The sequence below is a fragment of the Cyanistes caeruleus genome, chromosome 13, assembly GCF_971803275.1.
Source record: "Cyanistes caeruleus chromosome 13, bCyaCae1.hap1.1, whole genome shotgun sequence".
Lineage (NCBI taxonomy): Eukaryota > Metazoa > Chordata > Aves > Passeriformes > Paridae > Cyanistes > Cyanistes caeruleus.
Window position 1 is genome coordinate 16,125,875 of NC_141713.1, and position 20,228 is coordinate 16,146,102.

Consider the following 20,228-nt stretch of genomic DNA (forward strand, 5'->3'; position numbering starts at 1 on the left):
GGAGCAGTGCAGTTTGTGCTGTTATTACCACACAATCCCCTACACACACCATTTATACAGCTGTAAGGCAAAGAGGCGAATTTTCCAAGCATGCCGTGAGTGATGAGCTCTATTCTCGCCTCCTCTTGAAGTTAAGGATTGGTAAAACTGTAGAGGCATGGTCTCATTTGATCTTAAGTCACCAGAAAGAAAACATACTGTTAAAAATGCTAGAGATTAACAGATTTTCCTGGAGATTTTTTTCCAGTGTGTAGATGAGAGAATAAATTGCTAGGGCTTCACTGTCAGTTTATCTTGTCATCCAGACCCTCCAATAGAGATTACTTCTGTTCCCCACTCCAGACCATCTGTTTCCCTGTATAGAAAGGATGAATGCACACTGGTGTTCATTAGTGTACATCAGGAGTATCCCCTTTTTGCACAACAGCACCAATTAATCGATGTTACTTAAAGCTCCAAAAGAGCAAAGTGGAGCCTAACACTACACATACACACTGACAAAAACCCCACTTTCATGTATAATTTAGTAAAGTGGATGCAGTTCAGCAACAGTTAAAGACTAATCTCTCATGCTTTTTGTGCATTTACATAATTGATTTGCTAGATAATGCACTCTGCTCCCTTATTTAATAAACATGTTAATGATTTCAGACAATTACTCCAAACTGCCTACAAGTGTCTAAGAAACATACACACAAAAAAATTAAAATGAAAATACACACCAAAAGGCACATCCTTCATATCACATAACACAAGATATTAAGTCAATATGTCACCCTGTCAACAGTCACTTGCTACCTGCTGTTATACATTTATTCCAACTCTTGTGTATTAGCCGGGGCTGTGGCACTGACTAGACACCCATGTGGGCTAAAAAGGGAGCTCAAGAATCAAACTGGTGTGCTGTCAAAAGTCTGCATGTGTGCGAGTGGGGAGGGGAGCTGTGAGACAGAAGGAAAGGAGGAGGGAAGGAAAATAATGCAGGGTGGAAGAGAAGATTAGAGAAGACATCTCTGTCATGTAGTCTCCTTTGGGCTACAGGGGGGAAATTATGGAAAAACTAAGCTTGTTCTATTTTTCTCTCTACAGCTTGAAGAAGGCCCAGCAGACAAATGTATCACTTTTAATCTTGTAAGCCAGCACACATTTTAGCCACTCTTTTGTTCAGTTTCAAGGCACTGGAGGAACTGCTGAACGTAGGGCTGGGACTGGGGACCCACATCCCAACCTGTCTCTGCTATTCCAGCCTGCAGCCAAAGGCCCAGCACCAAGAGCTGCCACTGGATGAAGTGAAGGAGATGTTGCTGCTGGCTAAACCTGCCCAGGGCAAGCTCCACAGACAGGGTATTTATAGGCCAAAATGTTCAGGGCTTCCCTTTCTTGCCCAAGTGGCAGTAAGGATTTCTACAGACATCTCTAAAGGGAGCACAAGCTGAATTGTAAAAAGCAGGAGGGGGAACAGAGCAAACACCAACTGACATAATAACTGGTATCACCATTACACCAGAACATCTAATCCTGCATTTAAAGGAAATTACAGCACAAGCACAGCAGATCTGATCTCCTACTTGACATAAAACATTACACAGCAAAGGTCAATTTGCTTTTGGAAAACTGGCTAATGCGAGGCACTGCATAGAACAGTCACAAAGCTGTTTTCATGGCCTGTGCTGCAAAGACGTCTAAGAGGGCACTACTTGTCCACCCTCTCAGATGGTGGTTAAATTGTTCCAAAGCTGACAACCTAGAGAGCAGAATAAGAGAAAAATTGTCAGTTTCTTATCTCCAGTTTTTAATCACAACAGGTGTTTTAAAAATAGCTATTCATTCCTCTCTGTGTTCGCTTAGCAATTCAGGGAGGGAAAGGAGGGAATCAATAAAAAAATATTATGCTACACTACTGTTATCTTCATCCAAGCAAGGTTAATGGAAAAAGTATGAGTAAGATGTTTCACTAAGCTGAAGTTAAAAACAAGAATGTAGGTATGGCTGTGCAATAAAAGAAAACCAGCACATTACAATGAGAAAATGAGAAGTAGAATTGTTTTCTTGTGGCACAGTCAAGAACTTGGCCACCCTACAGTGGCAATAGAAATACTTCATATTTCCAAATTCATTACTTTTTAATATTTTACATATATGAACCATATTCACAGGTGGGACACAACACCAGTCTTCTAGAACTACCTGTTTCTAAGGGGGGAATTAAAATTATCTTCCTCATCTTTGCTAATAATGAATAAGTGCACTATCAAGCATTTTGATCATCACTTCTTTGTTGACATTCCTTGCATTCAGGAAGACAAAGAGACTTTTTTTACACATGCCACACTTCCACAAGACACATTTCAAAGCTTTAGAACCGGTCAAAAGCGTAAGCAGAGAGCGTGTTTCCCTAATCTTCTATTGGTTTTGAATATCATCCAAGCCTTACAAGGCTTCTGTATTTCATATTTGTTAACTTCCCTTGGACTGGCAAACTTTTCTGTGCACTGGAAATATTTTACAACCACCACTGATGGCATGTGGACTGAAAGGGAAAGTTTTCCATAATTGCAGTATCTTTAAAGCTTCCGTAATCAGACTGTTTGCCATTAACAACTTCTGACATTTTATGAGACCAACTGAATGGCAAGTACATTACTGCTCTAAAAAAATAATTGCCACAAAAAAAAATATCTTCAATTCTCCAAGTTTCCATTTGTTTTACATTTCCAATTAACAGGAAACAAGTCAGCAACATCATACTTTCAGGCCCTAAATTCTCATCCTCTCTCAGCAGCAACAGGACAATGTCTTGTCCTCTTCCACAGATGACCATCTGAAAAGTTAAAAAACTTCCCCCATAATCCATCACATTCCCTTCATTTGTCTCTAATGCTCAGGCTCATTGCCAAGATTTCAGTTCCCAACAACATTGTTCTCATTCTCCCCAACCTAAAGGGATGCAGGTGTCACTGGCAGAGGACACATGAAATGTTCTGAACTGACTGGGAGCATCTTGCCCACTGAACACCAAGGACACAAATGCAGTGGGGGGTGGGGGAGCCTCTTAGTTGAGCTGTGCAGCTTCAGAGCATGACCAATTTTACTCAGAACAAAAAAGCAGTATAATAAAAATACGTATTATTGCATACCCTTTGGACCTCCACTCTCAAGTAATGTAAAAAATCCTGTTGTATTTGTTTTGCTGAAGTGGGCATATAAATTGGCCAGAAGTACAGCTTGAAATTTTACAAGTGGCCTTACTTGTCCTATTCAAATGTATTACATTTGTTACTATTTGGTCACCTAAACCCTTCCTGATCCATCACTTCTGCTCAGCTTTCAGTTTCTAAATGTTCTTTCTTCCTCAAGATACCATATCTGTTTTGTTGTACCACTGCTGGTATTCCACCTGAAGCAGATTCAGGATGATGACAAGCAAAAATACTATGAGCTCTAAAAGTGAAAGACTAAGACCAAGACTGCCTTGTAGGCAAAATAAAATTTAGACAGCAAGTGAATATTGATAGATTATTCCTAATAAATATAATGGCAAATCACAGATTAATACCTAGTGACTCTCAGATTTACTTATTCTTTATTTCAAAGACTCTAATAAGCAAGCAACATAAAAAGCAAATTTTTTGCATAATAGACAAAAAAAAATAAAAAAAAATTAAAGGAACCCACCATACCCAAGAAGCACAGCCATCCATTTAATCATAAGTGCAGCAAACTAAATCAATTTTGCTGGTTTGGGTTATTTTTCCCTGTGTGTTAGGAAACCTTAAATAAGTGTAGCATTCCATTTTTGCAGTCTCTGTCAAAGCCCTGCATGTGAGAAGGCAGGGAAGAGACAATACGAGTACCCTCACTCTCTGTCTCTCCAAGAGTACCAGTAAGCTGCTTCTGCTGAGCATGACACACCAAAGCTCTCACTGAGGAGCAAAGGTGCAATTCAGCTTGCAAAGCAAAAGGCTTAACACAGGTAAGAAAACCTCCTTTTCCCCTCTAGGTCCATTACTTTTCCCTAACTGCTCCCGCTGGGTTATATCCTCAGCTAGAATGAATGAAAATCAATGAAGCAAAGCTTATTGACACTACTTGTTCACCTATAGTAAAATCCCCTTGCAAGCAGCATATTCGTGCTGCTCCTGATGCCTGAGACAGCCCTTCTAACACACAAAATAACACCCTTCTGTTCCTCCACAAAACTCAACACCAGTGAGTCTGTTCAGTGAGCTCTGCTCCGAAACACTATCTCATTTCAATTATAATGGCAGTGAACAATATTCTTTCTAAAAACAAGAAGCTGATAGACCTGGTCTCCTGAGATTGATGCCCACCTCCCTTCCCCCCTACCCACGACTTCTCTCCTTTGTGTTTCTCCTCTATTCTTTGATCCTTTCTACCTGGTTATCTACTTCATTTAGACTATAAGCTCTTTGAGGCAAGAGCCAGTATTCTCAGGGGTTTGAAAAACATCTTTGCAAACTTAGGGCATTCTATTAAAGAGCTATTTATAAATAAGGCTCTCTTGCAGGATGAAAGTGATTTATCAGTCATGACACTGACATCAATGCAATATACACCTTGTGCAGTGGTTAAGCTCACTATCCCAGGAAGGGGGCAAAGTGTCATGAAATCTTTAGGAGTGTTTTAAGCCCCTACACATGCTCATTTCATTGCAGAAACTGCATTTTTAAATTAAAAACAGATGGAAAAAAATCCACTTCTGTAAGTAGAAGAGTTCCAGTTGTGAAATCCAAATGTTATGTTTATTTCACACATTAAATTATATATAAGGTGCCATGTTAAATTATACATACAGAAAGAGCTCATATAAGTGAGGAAAAGTCTCTCCAGATTTCTCTACTTTTCTCGTTTTTTAAAAAAAAAAAACAAACCAAAAACCAAAAAATGAACAAAAAAACCCCCACTGCTTCCTCCTCCTTTTTATTTTGTCAGCAGAAGGCAAGAACTGTGTTAAATTCTGATCACAGGCACCTGCCACAAGCCTTTAAGGGACATTTAAGCTTCATCATGCCCATCTGAACCCAGGGCATTTTCTGCCATTTGAAACACCTCAGCAGTGTCTACACTCCCAAGACAAGAAGACATCTATTTTCTCCCATGTGTAACAGTAGCCTTTAAGAGGCTGCTGGATCCTGAATTCTTGCACTCAATACACTGGGTTTCTCAGGCAGTGCCATCTGAAACAACACATCTATCAGCACTACAGCAGAATCAGGAAAAGGTGGCCTCACAGGAAAATGAATTTGAAAAAATCACTTGCAGTCAGTTGCATAGTTATTTCCATTTCATCATCACTGCTGTGCCCCGTGGCACATATATTGGATAAATATATTCTGTTCAGATAACATCATCCATCTCTTGATGAGATCACTCAAAATAGGATGAAAGTCAAGTACAGTAACAGGCACAACATGTGGACACCACTCAAAAATTCATTACCAGGTCTACTGAAAGCCAGAATTGTGGTAATTATGAGGTTTGGAAGCAATTTATTGAGGGTACATAAAGTACTTCTTTCAACTGCTCATTATTGCTGCTACTCAGAAGAATCATTAGCAAGTACCACAGTGATGAAAAGTTTCAGTGCTCACTTTGTTTCCTCTCCTGTTGCTGGGTCACCATTCTCCTTCACATTCTGAGCAGCTGCACAGGTGACCTGAAGCTCTATTCCCAGAGTCACAAGCTCTATGACATAAATCTGTACAAAGGGTTTAGCAAATCTGCATCGCATTTTGGAGGGAGACAAGACCTTGTGTCCTTACTTTTTTCTGAAATGTTTTTTCTTCTCTAGCACTTCCAAAATCTCTTGTCTGCTGTTTTAAATACAAGTGCTAAGAATTCTTGACATTCTGCCATTCCTTCTCTTACAAAGTGTAATTACTAGAGGTAGGCATGGGAGTCTTTGCAAACAAAAGTATTTCCAAAAACGAGCTATTGTCTGGTGACTGTGGCATGATACCTGCACCCAAGTGAATACTTGAGGTGCAGGCAGTTCTGCACCAAGACTGGCATTACACACCAGCCCAGTACAGAGACAAAACACTTGCAAGGGAGTAAGAAATCATCTTTTCAAGGTGCAACCCTTCTCCCACATCATCTCACCCATTTTTGCTTAAAATTTACCTAACAGGGTCTTGCTGAGGTACTGGGGGAGGAGATGGGAAGATAACAGCATCTGCATTGTTCCCTGCAAATGTCTGGAAAAGTCTTCAAGCTGGAAAGAAACAAAATTCACAAACTTTACTTCTGCACCAGCAATTATCACATAAAAATAAACATATTGTGAATGGTGGGGATGTATTTTGAAATTAGCTTTGAGCTGATCAATCTGGGACACCAAACAAACCAGCACAAAGGAACAGCATGAGAGATAAGAGCCATCATCCAGATGTCAGGAAACAGATTTACCCCAGGAATGTTTCTTTGCCCTCTGCTAAATGGCCTAAGACACCTGCAGAACAGATTCCCTGTAAATCTGACCAGAATAACAACTCTCTTCCCCCCCAGCCATTGTTAATGTCTTCTATCTCAATGCATCCCCTCCTTGCACCACCCCTGACCTTCCTGCTTCCACCAGATAGAGAGATGGAATCTCTTTCTTCCCTCCTTTTGCCTTTGGAAAGACAGACTGTCCAAATAATTCTGAGGCCTTACCTGCAGGTCATCTCCAAGCACACTACTACTGTATTTGTTATTCACCCATATTTCCCATATTCCAAGTTCATGGGAATAAGAGTGTTTTTCATTTCTAACTGGTGGTCTGAATTCTGCCCTTTTTTTTCTCTGGAGAAAAACACCTTAACAAATAATCTTTCTGCATCTTAATTCCACTGCAAATACCTGATCTGAATTCTGAGTCATTAGCAAATGAGGTGATCTGTGACAGAAGGGCTGCCTTAACATAGGTACGGAAACTTATCAGAGAAAGGGTTTTCAGACCAAGAACCCATACTGCCTGTAAAGCTTATGGGATGTGCAGGAATACTGAAGGATATTCACCCTGGAGAAACAGCAAGAGACTATGAATTGTACCCAATCTGAGCGAACCAGCTCACCTCATTACATTAATTACAAACACATTAATTTGCACTTTCACATTTTAAACAATAACAGACTCATAACAAGGTTTGTGTTGGGAAGGACCTTTAAAGGTCACCTAGTTCCAACTATCTGCCATGGGCAGGGACAGCTTCCACTGTCCCAGGCTGCTCAGAGCCCCAACCAACCTGGCCTTGGACACTTCAGGGATGGGGCAGCCACAGCTGCTCTGGGCAGCCTGAGCCAGGGCCTCCCCACCCTCACAGGGAAGAATCAAACTCCTCTGCTGGACCAGAATTACATGTTCTGATACCAAGATACTGCAATGAAGATATTTCCATTCAACATCCTTGGTGCTCCTACTTCAGCTATAAGCACTGAAAAGCAATGCTTGTAGTAAAGGAGAAAACAACCATTTCTTGGAGAAATGAATGTTTCATCCAATGAGTAATTCTCCTTCAGAAAAATAAATTTATTGCCAGGTTCAATTTTTGACTGCACTTTTTTGCTACAAAGCAACACAGAAAAATATTTAAATTTGGAAGTATTAAATAAGCATTCCAGGCATAGTAACTGAGCAGTCTGCTCACTTATGGCCCACAAGCCATTTTGAAGGCAAAAAACATGTGCCAGTATAAATTTATATAGGCATATATGTTCTCACTTACACCACAGGAAAAGACAAATGTGTTCTTAGATGTTATATAAAGTTTAGAGTTCATTGGGGTTGTTTTTATTTTAAAAAACAAATCATCATCTATGCAGAGGGAAATCTAACATGTAGAAGCCCATGGTTAAAACTTTCCCCAAAACTCTGAAATACCATGTTTTCATATTCATAACCCTATATTAAATATGAAACATTTCAAAGCGAATGTTTAACGCTGGTGACAGAATCTCTGTATCTCCTTGAAATGCATACAATCTCCTTCAGTGAATGGTAAGAAACTTTAAAGAACTCAGGCCAAGAAGTGACCACTGCAGCATGTCTTAAATTCACAACTAACTTCCTTCATAGCTGGTAATCCCCATCTCACTTAAATTGTATCAGCCTGAAACGTTCATGCTGTGGTCTTTTGCAGAAGGAGGGAACTGTTCCTAAAGAGAGCCAGCATGAGGTCCCAGCAGCCCAAAAGAAAGCTGGGAAGTTCAGAAGAAGCTGCTCCAAGCTCCCAAGCAGGCAGGAGCCCGTTCCTGCTGGCATGGCGCTGCTCGCTCTGGGCTGCTCCTGGGGCAGCACAGACACTGCACGTCCATCCAGTGCCTCACACGGCTGCTGCAGGGCCCTGAGGCTGCCCATGGTGAAAAACAGAGTCACACTCTCCACACGGGGCATTTCAGAAATCACAGCACCCACGGCATCTACACAGACACTGCCCCTAAGTGCAGAGCCACCAGTGTCAAATGACAGAACCCCTGCCTACGTCTTTCAGGCACTTTAACAAGAGATGCTTTTATCAAGCCACCCATTCAATGCAATAATGCAGCATCATCTACTCACTGTATTGTTTTACACAGCCTTTCCAAGATGGTATTTTATAAAGATCAGGTATCTTTTTGAGCTTCGGCTCACACAGGCGAGGAGGCAGTACTTTCTGTAAAACTGGCACTCCAGCAGACAGATGGGTTTGGAAGGATTGATAAGAGGTGTAAAAGATACTAGAGAAACCAAGTAGGCAGGTGGAAGAGCTCTGCTCCAGCCAAGTTTTATCACTCACATAAACAATGCAAACCTGGTTCTAGGATTGCACTCCAAGAGCTTCTATCTAAAGAAGAAAAAAATTACTGCCAAGCTAAACACAGCAACCTGCAACGTGTTAGCAATGGCCCCAGGGGGGTTCTTTTCTCATTCTTTACCTCACATGAAACCCCAGATACCCACACAGGCTCTTAGTGCCATGGCACCTCTGCAACCATTTGCATTCTCTCAACAGTATCTTTGTTGTCAGGGAGTGTTTGGGGCAGGGGGAAATCACAGAAAAATGGTTAACTGAGCTATCTTTTCCACCGGGATTAGAGCTTGAATAGTGAGCAAGAAGTCCTTCTCTTCTTCCCCAGTCTCTATCTCCCCTCCACACTGTAGCAATGCCTCCTTCCTGTGCTTTTTCTCAGTTACAATCTTGAGCCTGCAGAACAGCCCGTTCAGCAAATGGCAGCTGAAGCATCTTTTACTTCATTTAAGCTGCTCTTTCAGACATCCCCTTCACACCATGGGAAAATGGCAAGCTGAAAAGAGGTCATCACAGTCTGCATCCCATAAAGACAAAAGGTTTTCATGGAAAACAGGTGGGATGTCCAAACGCCCCTGTCAGACAGGACCAGCACAGCCCAAGAGCAGAAAGGGTTTTTCTGATGCAATTCGGTGCTGTCGAATGGCAACCAGGTAGGTCTGTCCTGATGCATAAGGCAGACATGAGAACTCAGCTACATTATTTATTCTTTTTACATAATAGATGAAGGGAAGGAGGTGTTATAGAATGGACTTCAGCCTTAACATAAACATAACTGCCTACAGAGATAGCTTCACGGCAGGAAAACAGACTTACATACTGTTTCCATAAAAAAAGATTGCTAAAAATCGAGACAACAAATCAGCCAAAAGCAAACACATGCAAAAGCATTTTAAAAAATTGCCTGCAAAACGGAAAATGAAGCAGTCCTTCAAGTGCTAAATACCAGATGCTTAAAAAAACTAAGCATAAAAACATTGCGAAGTACTTGGAAGTTTGAATTAAGAAAAAAAAAGTTCTACACAAGAAAATAACTTTTAAAAGTCTACAAAAATCTGAATTGATTCCATACTCCATGAAAAAAATAGCTCCATACTGATAAAAAGCAAAGAAACTTCTTTCTTATGAATTCCTTAAAATGAAATCCTTACTCCTAAACGGAATGTGTCAGAATTCAAGCCTGCTGAATAAATTCCAATTCTACTTGAAATGATCGCACAAAAGAGGAAGTAAAATTAAAAACAAAAAATAGATCAGCCAGAGACTTAATGAAGGCACTGGCCAAAAACATTTCTGGGTATGTGGCATTTTCAAAGACACCCCATGTTTTCTGAAACATTTCTAGTGTCACAGTTTTCTACCTGGAACTGCGTGCAGCCGCTTTACCTGCGTAGGGCCTTTCAGAGAGGAAGCCAGGCTGAATTCAAGGACCTCTGACGTAAACCTTCTGCAGTCAGAAATTCCCTAACATGTCCTGAATCTCAACAATATGAATACAGCACTGCTGTGAGGTTTTAACACCTAAATCTGTCTGAAAGAGCATGAACATGTTAGCATATTGTAGCAAACTAGAAATTAGGATTTTAAGGTTTACACAAGAGACTATTTAGCCTCTGCAGGTTCTTTTAAGAACAATACATATTACAGACATTTAAATATTTTCTTTCCCCAGGGGGAAAATTAAAAAAAAGGGAAGGATAGGAGCAAAAAGACTATTAAAGGAATCACACAAACTTCCTGACAGAGAAACAGAATATTAATAATTTTGGTTTTAAGACAGACATCCTTTTCCTGAGTATCTGTGTGATCTAAACAATAGACATTTTACAGGATGGCAAAAACTATGGCAACCAACACACCAGAAAGGTATTTTGTTACTCTCTAGTTGCTGCAGCAGCAGATTCTTGTGCTCTTCCATAAAGTATTTAGAAATCCAGAGTATTTGAGGCAAGACGATTCCTAAAAACAACTCTGTGTAAGAGGATGGTAAGAAGCCATTTTGTAAGATTTCCAGTGCATTTATACAGATTTATACAGAGCAAGAGAAAAGGGGTGTAAATGTAATTCTGCTCTTCACAGCACCCTCTCAGCATCTGGTTGTTAGTGGGTGTGAGACTTCCCCAGATAGGCAATACACTTGGACTACCAGTTTTCAGTTAAGGAAGTAACATATCTGCCACTAGCTCTAGATTCAAGTTTTATTTATTATGAACACTTGAAAAGCACTTTAAGATAAAAACTTACTACACAGATTTTACATGGACACTTTATGTTGTTCACCACGTTATCACACACTACCCAGAATATTTTTGCAGTACTTCCAGTGTTGCAAGAACTAATGTACCCACAAAAAACTCTGTGCATTTCTTGCCATTAATGATAACCTGGCAGGTACCACACTGGAGTAGCTGCAAATGGCCTGATTGTGCTTTCTGTAGCCACCAGAATTCTGTTTTTCAGAGCTGCTCTTCTGAAACTGCTTCCAAATTGAGCTAAACCTGCCAGCCTTATCCCTGTCTTGTTCAGCATGAAGATGAACATGCTGGAACTTGTTCTGTTTGCAAATATACATTACTTAAATCCTTCATCACCACCAAGAGAGGCTATCAACAGATTATTCCCGTACTACATTTATACGAAGCATGTCTGGGAATAAATCAGAAGTCATAAATCCTTATTTAATTAAGTTGTGTAAGAAAACACAAAGACTGCACTGGTACTTACACACCAAGGCCCTGACAAATCCAAAGGCAGAGCAGTGCTGCAGCTATCAAGCCTCACCAGGTAAATCACACTTTTTTGCCTGTTTAGCCACGTAGAACACTACCTAAAAAATCACAAAGAGACTAAGAGATTGATAAAACTATAAAATACAGGGGGAATCTCCGGTGCTTGAGGCTGTCAAATGTCAAAGGAAATTCAGGAACAAAATGCCAAAACTTCCAACTAGTTACATGCAATATTCATTCACAGTTACCAATAAATGATGTATTTTTTCTATAAAGTGTATGGCATGAATCCAACACAAAAGAGAAGATTCCCGAGGTAATGGCATTGTAAAAACCTCAAATCTTGATTTATAACTTTATTTCTTCATGCACAACTTGCTTAAACAATACAGAGAGCACTGTAATTTGTATCATCATCAAAAGTAACAGAACCAAGAACTATCTTATTTTTTGACAAACAAATCTTAAAATGAAGCAAAAGCTGAGAATCCTTATAGATAATAAATGCACAGGGATCAAAGCTTGCACTGCTGTTTCATTAGAGAGTAAAAAGCCAAATATATGAGTTAGATGCCAAATAGTATTCACCCTCCAAACACTGTAATTCAATGTAAGTTTAAATGGTAAATAAGCTCAGCACTTAACAATGCTCTAGAGCCACCCAAACCCAGTCAAATAAATCATCTCTTTGAACAAGTAAGCTTCTAAACAGGCGCACTTAGAGGAGACTAGGCTCTAAATTATTATTTTTCCTAACTTCCAAAATAAAGCTACAACAATAACAGAACCAACAAGATATTTTAGAATATCCCCTGCATGCCAAATTGGAGCACTAAGTAGTATCTCAACTTTCTTTTCCATTTTAGCTTCTGACTCACTGAAATATCCTCCTCGATTTTTACATTCCTTTTCAACACGTCTGTGTATAAAAGGTTCACAGCACTGCTACAGACAAACCAATTCTCTTTTCTTTTTCCCTGTTCCCCACAGCACACCTAGCAGCACAGGGGCTGTGACCTGTGGAAGGCACTCTCCAAGTGAAAATCCCTGAACAGCCCAGGCCACTCTGCCCAGGGAAGGAGGGAAAGGGGAGCTGCCAGAATCTGTCCTGCAGCCACAGTTTGGGTCTGACACACACAAGGAGTTTTTGGGTAGAGACCACATTTTCAGAGGACTTTTCCCTACACCCAGGGCTGTTTGTGACTACTAACCACAAACCAGTATTGCATTTTCATCTCTCAGCATCTGAGAAATGATTTGAGAACTCAGCTGTACAAATGCTTCCAGACTTCTCACTGCCTTATATTAGTCTCCAAAAATTAGTGCAACACACAGCACTGTGCTCCTTACACATCCAGGAATTTAACTATGATGATACTTGGAGTTCATTCTTTACGAAGGCACTTTTAGAGTTGAACTCATGTCATACTTTCCTTGAAAAGAACTTAGGCAAATATTTGGACAGAGACAAGAACCCCAAGCAAGCAGCCCTTCATAGGCTAAATTTTGACTGAAAGTATTCCACTTCTAAATGAAAACAACTGTATCAAAATGCAGTTATACAGGGAGTAACCTTTGAGCAAAGCATCTCAACAACAGTAAAGACATGATAGTTCAATACCCTGAAACAAAGGCCTCTCATTTACAAGAAAAACACTGCAAAACTCATATCCAATGATAGCTTTGCTTCTTGCAGCACCAAAACCAATCCAAAATCTGATTTCTCACTCCTATAATCTACATAACCAAGCTTCCTTGGGTGCTGTTTAAAGACCCAGTTATTTTGTCACAGGGACTACCCACAGTTCCTTTGATGCTCTCTCCTAATCCCCAAGCATGATCACCTCAGGACAGCTCTCCTACACTGCTGATCTCTGGTAGCAGCATCCTCCTGCCTTCCTCAGCACCTCACACCTTCATCTGCAACAGTGTGGTAACTTTAGAAAGCAGCATCTACCTTCCTCCAACAACATCCTTTTGTAGATTATATCTTTAAAGAAAAGAAACAAAACACTACTTTTAAAAAAGGGTCTTTAAGTTAAGAAACAAACAAACTATTCACTTTTTTTTTGCCTAGAATACCTAGATTTGATTACAAGGAATCAGGGCAAAGATTAGCTTAACTATTTCTGTGAAGGCAAGTGAGTTGCTCAAAAGTAGAAACTACAGCCCTTTTATTACCAAAACTCATCCACAAAGAGGGACATAAACATGAGGGTGGTGGAGGGGCAGGCACAGCAGATACAGGGAATAGCAAATTCCAGGAAAAACAGAGGGTCTTGCAGATCCTACACTTGCACATACCTCTGACTTCACAAATAAGTAACAACAACGGAGAGCAACAAAAGTGGAGAGAAACACTTCTGCTTAGCCGTGTTCTTATTCTTGACATACCAACAAAAATTGAAGGAGATGGCAGTAGTTGAAAGCTTTTTCAGTAGTGAGGGAACTGAAGTTACCAGTTATAATTCCGGCCAACCTTCCTCCTTTTTCATGCTGGGGGGGAAGAGACAACGACTATATTTTCTGAGACCACAAGGCTGCCAACTGGCTGTTCTGCTGGAAAGGATTAAAATGCAATGTCAAGGAGGACTGCTGGAAGAATGAGACTAGGAAAAGCATACAGCTGGGAGCTGAAGACTCTTCCTTCTGTCTGACAGTACAACATGGATTTTAATACTTCTCCAGGACCTGCAGAGCAAGGGGCTGCTCTCCAGTAATTTAATACTGACACTTTTAAGTTTACTTGGCAACAAGACCAGCAGGCGAATTCTTCTCTACAGTTTCACTGGTGTAGTTCCAAGGCAGTGACAGTGGAGTCAGGGGCACTACGTCACCATAAAAGAATTGGATTCACTTCCCACCCTTTACCATCTCTGCAATGAATAGGACAGGAAATCTGAAAAAGCAGCAACTTCATATGTATTTGACAATCTATCCCTACTGCCAACAGATGATTATAGTTAATCAGAAGCACTCCTTCCTTTTCTAGCACCTGGTGCATATTAATTGCTGCAGCTCCATTGCTGTGACTGCCAAAGCACTGCCAGCACTGGGAGGCACTGGGATTTGGGAAGAAACGTGTCCCATGTATTCCTGAGGACAAGCCCACTCTGCACACACACACACAAGCTATGGAAGCTTTAGTCTCAATGAGGAACGCGGGCTTGTGGGTGCTCTCATCTGCCATCCTTCTCCACCTCCAATCCAGTGTTTGCCACCTCCTCCAGCTTCATTTAACTCACACAACGAGTTCTGCCAGAGAATCCACCTTTGTCAGTAAAGCATCCACAGCCATAACAAATTAAGAGCAATAAATGAGTAGTGTCTTATATTGACAGTAAACTGGTGGGTGTGATGAAGAAAAGATACTCATTTGCTTCATACATTGTGGGATACTAAAATCAATGCTTGGTATTTCCAGCTATGAACCTAATCAATTGCTTTTACAAGCTGAAGCTTTCTCCTTCCTTAAAGCACTGAAAAATACCTTAGCCTAAACTATTAAATTAAATTATTAAAATTATTATTAATATAATTAAATTAAATTATTTAAAAGTGAGCTCTGATTATAAGGAGGTACACTGAGAAAGCTGAGGAGAATGGTGGTAAGGGGTCAGATACCCTTTTTGTCATGCAAAAAAAAACCCAAAAGCTTGCTGTTTACAGTTTGTTTCCTTTAGATTCACATTAATGGTTTTCATTAATTCTTTTTAAAATAAAAATTCTCTGGCCAACTTCATATTCAACCATATTCCCTGTAATAATTTCCCTTCTGAAGCACATGTGTATGAAAGGTGGTGTCTGGAAGGAACTGCAGCTGCCTGGCAGGAGCAAGTGAATGTAGAAAGTGTTGTACAAGTGTCAGACAGAACATTCTTGTTTATAATGATCCAGTAATGATGAATAAACACAAACATGGCATGCCAGAGCACCAAGGCCACCAAGGCCTGCCTCCTTTACTTGAAGAGAAATACAGCAGTAGACAGAGTCTCAATGCTAGAGTGTGCAAGCAAATAGTATTTCTAAAGGGAAAGAGAGGAGCGAGAGTAGAAGGCAGAACAATATTTTTATGCAACACAGAGCGGCTCATACTACAAAATTTTGCTGGCACAGTTATGTCAGTAGCGAGAAGAATAAAACCAAAATACGCCCACAAGTGGCATCACAACGCCAACAAAGCCTCCCAGAAAGAAGAAAGTTTTCAACAAGGCTGTCATTTGGTCAGTACAGTTTCTATCATTTAATCAGATGGTTTTAAAACAGCCCAAGGGATCCATCTGACAGCGCTCCATTGTCCTCCAAATCTTCCAAAGCAAGGAACTACCCAGCCTACAACTCCTACTTTGTACAGGTGTTGGATGCATCTCCCCAAAGTGCCCTGTGTGTGCAGGACAAGCCTCACGCCCCAAAGTGCCTCTCCTGAGCAGAGCTCAGCTGCCTCTGGCTCCTGACACAGCACACAGACAAGCTGCAAGTCCCTGGCCCAGAGGCTTCTGAAGGGAGATCCTACCTAGAGATCTACAGCTGGCTAATCTGCTGCCTCTGAAATGCAGAGCCACTTGGTCCAATTAGAACTGCAGGGAATATTCATCCTGTCCCTGACTAAGATGAAGCACTTCTTTCAAAAGCTACTGTGGCACGGTGCCAGCGCTAGGGAGTCCAAGTGTTCTGTGTGGAGCCAAGAGTTATTAATTAGTTTTATTAGTGGCAGGTCCTTAATGTGAAGTGACAGGGAAAGAGAGAATATCCCATCACTACCGAAATATAAATTGTCCAGATTTCAGTTTTGTTGTTCCACAACACATACAGGCGGCCAGCCAGGGAAGAGTGAGGAAGAGAACACAGCCAAATGCCTGTATTCAGTGTTCCTGTATATTAATGGTGCACTGAAAAGACTCTGTTACCTCAGGTGGCTCTCTGGGGAACTGTTCATGAATTTTAATTATGAGGGAGGGAGCATTTTGAAAAATAACGCTGCCTGCATGTTAGCATTAAGCATGGCCTAAGCTACAGCAGTCACTTCCCATGAAAATAAAATGGGCAAGATGGGGGGAGAAAGCCTACTCCCTTTCACTTCACTAGGACTTCTAGTCTTTGGAGAAGGGGTCTTGGCCTCAAGGATGGATTCAGCTTTCAGAGAACAGCCTAAGAAATGCCTGAGCACAAGCAATATTAATTCTTGTACAGACTGATGCATACATGGAGGCAATAAGGTCGCAGACAGACGCTTGGAAAAAGCAGTCCCATGTCAAATGCCTCAAACAAGAGATCATTCCTGAACAGGTCAGCAATGAGTCTTGAGCACAGTTGTAGCCAGTGATGCCTTCAGGCCTGCAGCTTGTTCATGGCATCCACTGTGAGCCCAGAGCAGGGAGGCTGCCCAGGAAGGGAATATTCATGAGGAACATCAGACACAGGATGGAAAATGCAATATGAAAATGGAGGTGAAATCACCTACATGAAGCCACATGACAGCTGTTTTAGAGCACAGAATTTGCACACTGCTCTGCTCCTCTATCCTGTATCTGGAGATTATGTGATGCACGACATTAATGTTGCTTCCAACATCCACTCCACTATGGCTGCTCCACAATACAAGGAATAGGAAGTGTAAGCACAAGCCTGCAGACCAGACCTCCAGTTAAATGAGCTGTCATTGTTAGTGCTTAAAACTGCTTGTGGGAAAGAGAGGAGAGTCTCTCTAGCAGTCTCCCCCTCCTTCCCCTGCCAAGTAAAGCCAAAAAATCCTTGGAGCAGAAGGTAAGTACTTCCAACAGTCCTTAGGGCACCATACAACTTTTTCACTTGAAGGAAAAATATGGGTGGGGGGTGAAAGGAAGAGGGAAAGAAAAGAAGAAGAGAAAAGGGGTAAATAACCAACCATTCAAAACAAATCCTTGTGTCTGCTTTGCCATAAAGCCCTCCAATCCTGGCACTGCTGTGCAGCAAGTGCAGCAGATCTGAGCAATCACAGTTATCTCTCAGTAACAGTGTACCTGCAAGAAAAGACCTGGAAAAACATTAATCTGATGGAAAGCTTTAAAGCAGCTGCATTAAACAAAGCCAGCCAAGGCTACTCTTGCAACTTCTGAAGTAAATAATTTCCCCGTGGAAAAGGAGCCCCATGGACTAAACTAATAAAGAGAACTGTATGATCTAATGGTAATATTTTTAATTAAGTTAGCTTTATCAGATTGGCAGGAATGAAGTGATACCCTAAAGAAAACCAACCTTCAAACAGGGGGAAAAAAAAAGAGGGGGGAAAGAATAAATTTGCATTCAGACACCCATGAAATTCCAGGAAAATTTCAGCAACATCAGTGACAGAGCTTTTAATATTAAAATCTCTTCTAAATGTTGTTGCAGCTGGGAGACAAACAGCTTCACGTTGTGTCTTTTCATCAGGAGGAGGTGAAAATAGTTACCTTGTTTAAAGGAAATTTAAAAAAAAGTCACCACTAGCAGCAAAAATCCCAGAACCTTTCACTGCTTTGCTCGCCCAGGCCGTGGAGGGAAGCACACAAAAAAACCCCACAGCAACTTCATGACACTGCTCTCAAACCAGGACTTCTGGCACATGGAAGATTATTCCTACTGGTGAATAAAAACACATAGGGGAAGGAAAAGGTATCAAAAAGCCAATAATGAGCTAGGCTGTCAAGGGCACTGACCATTTCCACTTTGCAGATCTCCATAAAGTATTTAAATTACATGGCAGTGCTGCTCAAGAGAATAAATCATAAATTGAAGCAGCTGCCATAGAAAGATGGACACCAAATGTGTCTGAAAGGGGTGCTGCCTTTATTAAAAGTTCCATTTAACACTCAGAGGTCAATATCAGACCCTTTCCATTGCCTTTTTCTGAAAGCAAAACCCTATCGTGCATCAACTCTACAGTTACTAGTGTTTTAAATCTCAAGTTCAGACTCCAAAACGACAATTCTATCATATCTGGTTTCATTTTCAAAAGAAGTGATTCAAATTAGCACCTTCATTTTTAAGAATTTGGATTTGACTATACAGAAATGAAGCTATGAAACGCAGCTATATGCCACAAACAAAAAGATTTTTCCAGTATGTTCAAGGGACAGCAATTGTTTCTCCTTGTCATTATTTTTCTCTGCAACACACTCTTGAGTATTCTCACCCTGAAAGTAGTAACCAAAATGACTCTTCATATAACCATGTCCAAGAAATGGCACACAAATTATGAAACACAAGAGAGCTGAATAGGAAAGGGGAAAAAAAAAATCAAGTGTTTTATATCTCCTCATTCTAATTGGGATGAACAGTACATGTGTTCACTGAAAAGAAAAAATAAGCCCATTAGTTCTCAAATAAAAGACAAATATCAGGAACACTCACAAATAGAGCTCTGTCCATCCAGAATGAAAATACAAACCAAAAATTTTAATCCATTATACTGGGGTTTTCAGATCATCCGGTCACAAAAATGAGCCCCTGGACACTCAGATATCTTCTAACTATGGCTCCTTATTATCTCCTGTAAGCTTTGCTGGAGGCAGAAAGAATAAAACATTTTGCTCTTTGACACCTCTTAAAGGTGATTTTTTTTTTTATACTGCATTCTGCAGCACTGCTTTGGCTTAAGAAAGTAATTTTTATATTTTTATGAATTCTTGATCAAGTAGTAAAAGCTCTAAATTTAAAGATGGATGTGTGAGAGATCAAAGGTAATGTATCCATGCAAATAATTTCAGCTTACTCTTTCCAAAGCCAGCATATAGCTGTTTAACTAATCTTAACAGTTCTATGCATAGAAATTAGTAGAAAGTCTACAGTTAAGGAAATCCAAACAAATTGCACAGCTAAGAATAACATATGTAAATTGTATTTACTAAGAGTGAGATACTGCTCTGAACGTGCATTTGAGTCCTGGGTAAATTTAAATTGGTGTCCCTGTCCACTGCTGACATTCAACAATGTTTCTGAAAGCTCTACAAGCAAGTTTGAAAAGCCTGAACACTAAAATGTCAACTTTCTCCACTGGCAAGAGCCTGTGAAGGTTCATGGTAACCTCTGTTCTTTCAGCAACTTGGTTTTATCATTTTCCTTTAATAGACTTAAGGCTTCTCCCCAAAGGCCAAAAGCATTCCCTGGGGATTGCGGCAGTTCCGTGGTGCTTTTCCTGCCATGCTACTGCTACCCTGGGTCCTGGTGGCATGCTCAGGTCTCCTGGGCACTCTCCTTCCCTCCCTGGGTCCTGGTGGCATGCTCAGGTCTCCTGGGCACTCTCCTTCCCTCCCTGGGTCCTGGTGGCATGCTCAGGTCTCCTGGGCACTCTCCTTCCCTCCCTGGGTCCTGGTGGCATGCTCAGGTCTCCTGGGCACACTCCTTCCCTCCCCAGGTTCAGCCACCACTGCGCCATGGAGCAGGAGGCACTTCCAGAGCTCCTTGCCAGGCTCCACTGCAGACCATGAGCATTTTGCCAACAAAAAGACAAATCCCTGCAGGGATCATCTGGGGTGCAAACATCCAACCTTGAGGCTCTTCCTGTGGCACAGGGGTTATTCACTGGGATTTACCGTGGGGCAAACATGGTGCTAGCATCAAATACACAAAGGCCATTGCTGCTTCAGAGCTCTCTGAGAAAAAAATAAAAAGAAAAGAAAGAAAAGATGGATGAAGGAGAGGGCCAGGGGCTCAGCAATAACACAGAGGAAGTTTCAAGGAAATGCATGGCTTG

At 41.0% G+C, this 20,228-nt stretch overlaps 1 protein-coding gene across 7 annotated transcripts in view; it reads right to left on the reverse strand.

Annotated features, from left to right (window-relative positions):
- The window catches only part of RORA (RAR related orphan receptor A), a 396,157-nt gene that overhangs the window by 298,455 nt on the left and 77,474 nt on the right, over window positions 1–20,228 (reverse strand). For 2 of the 7 annotated variants that reach the window (XM_086849261.1, XM_086849262.1), the window contains one exon: window positions 6,145–6,235. The exons of the other annotated variants lie outside the window; for them this stretch is intronic. In XM_086849261.1, coding sequence (XP_086705387.1) covers window positions 6,145–6,235 — 91 coding nt within the window. The remainder of the gene's footprint in view (window positions 1–6,144; window positions 6,236–20,228) is intronic. 7 annotated transcript variants of the gene reach the window in all.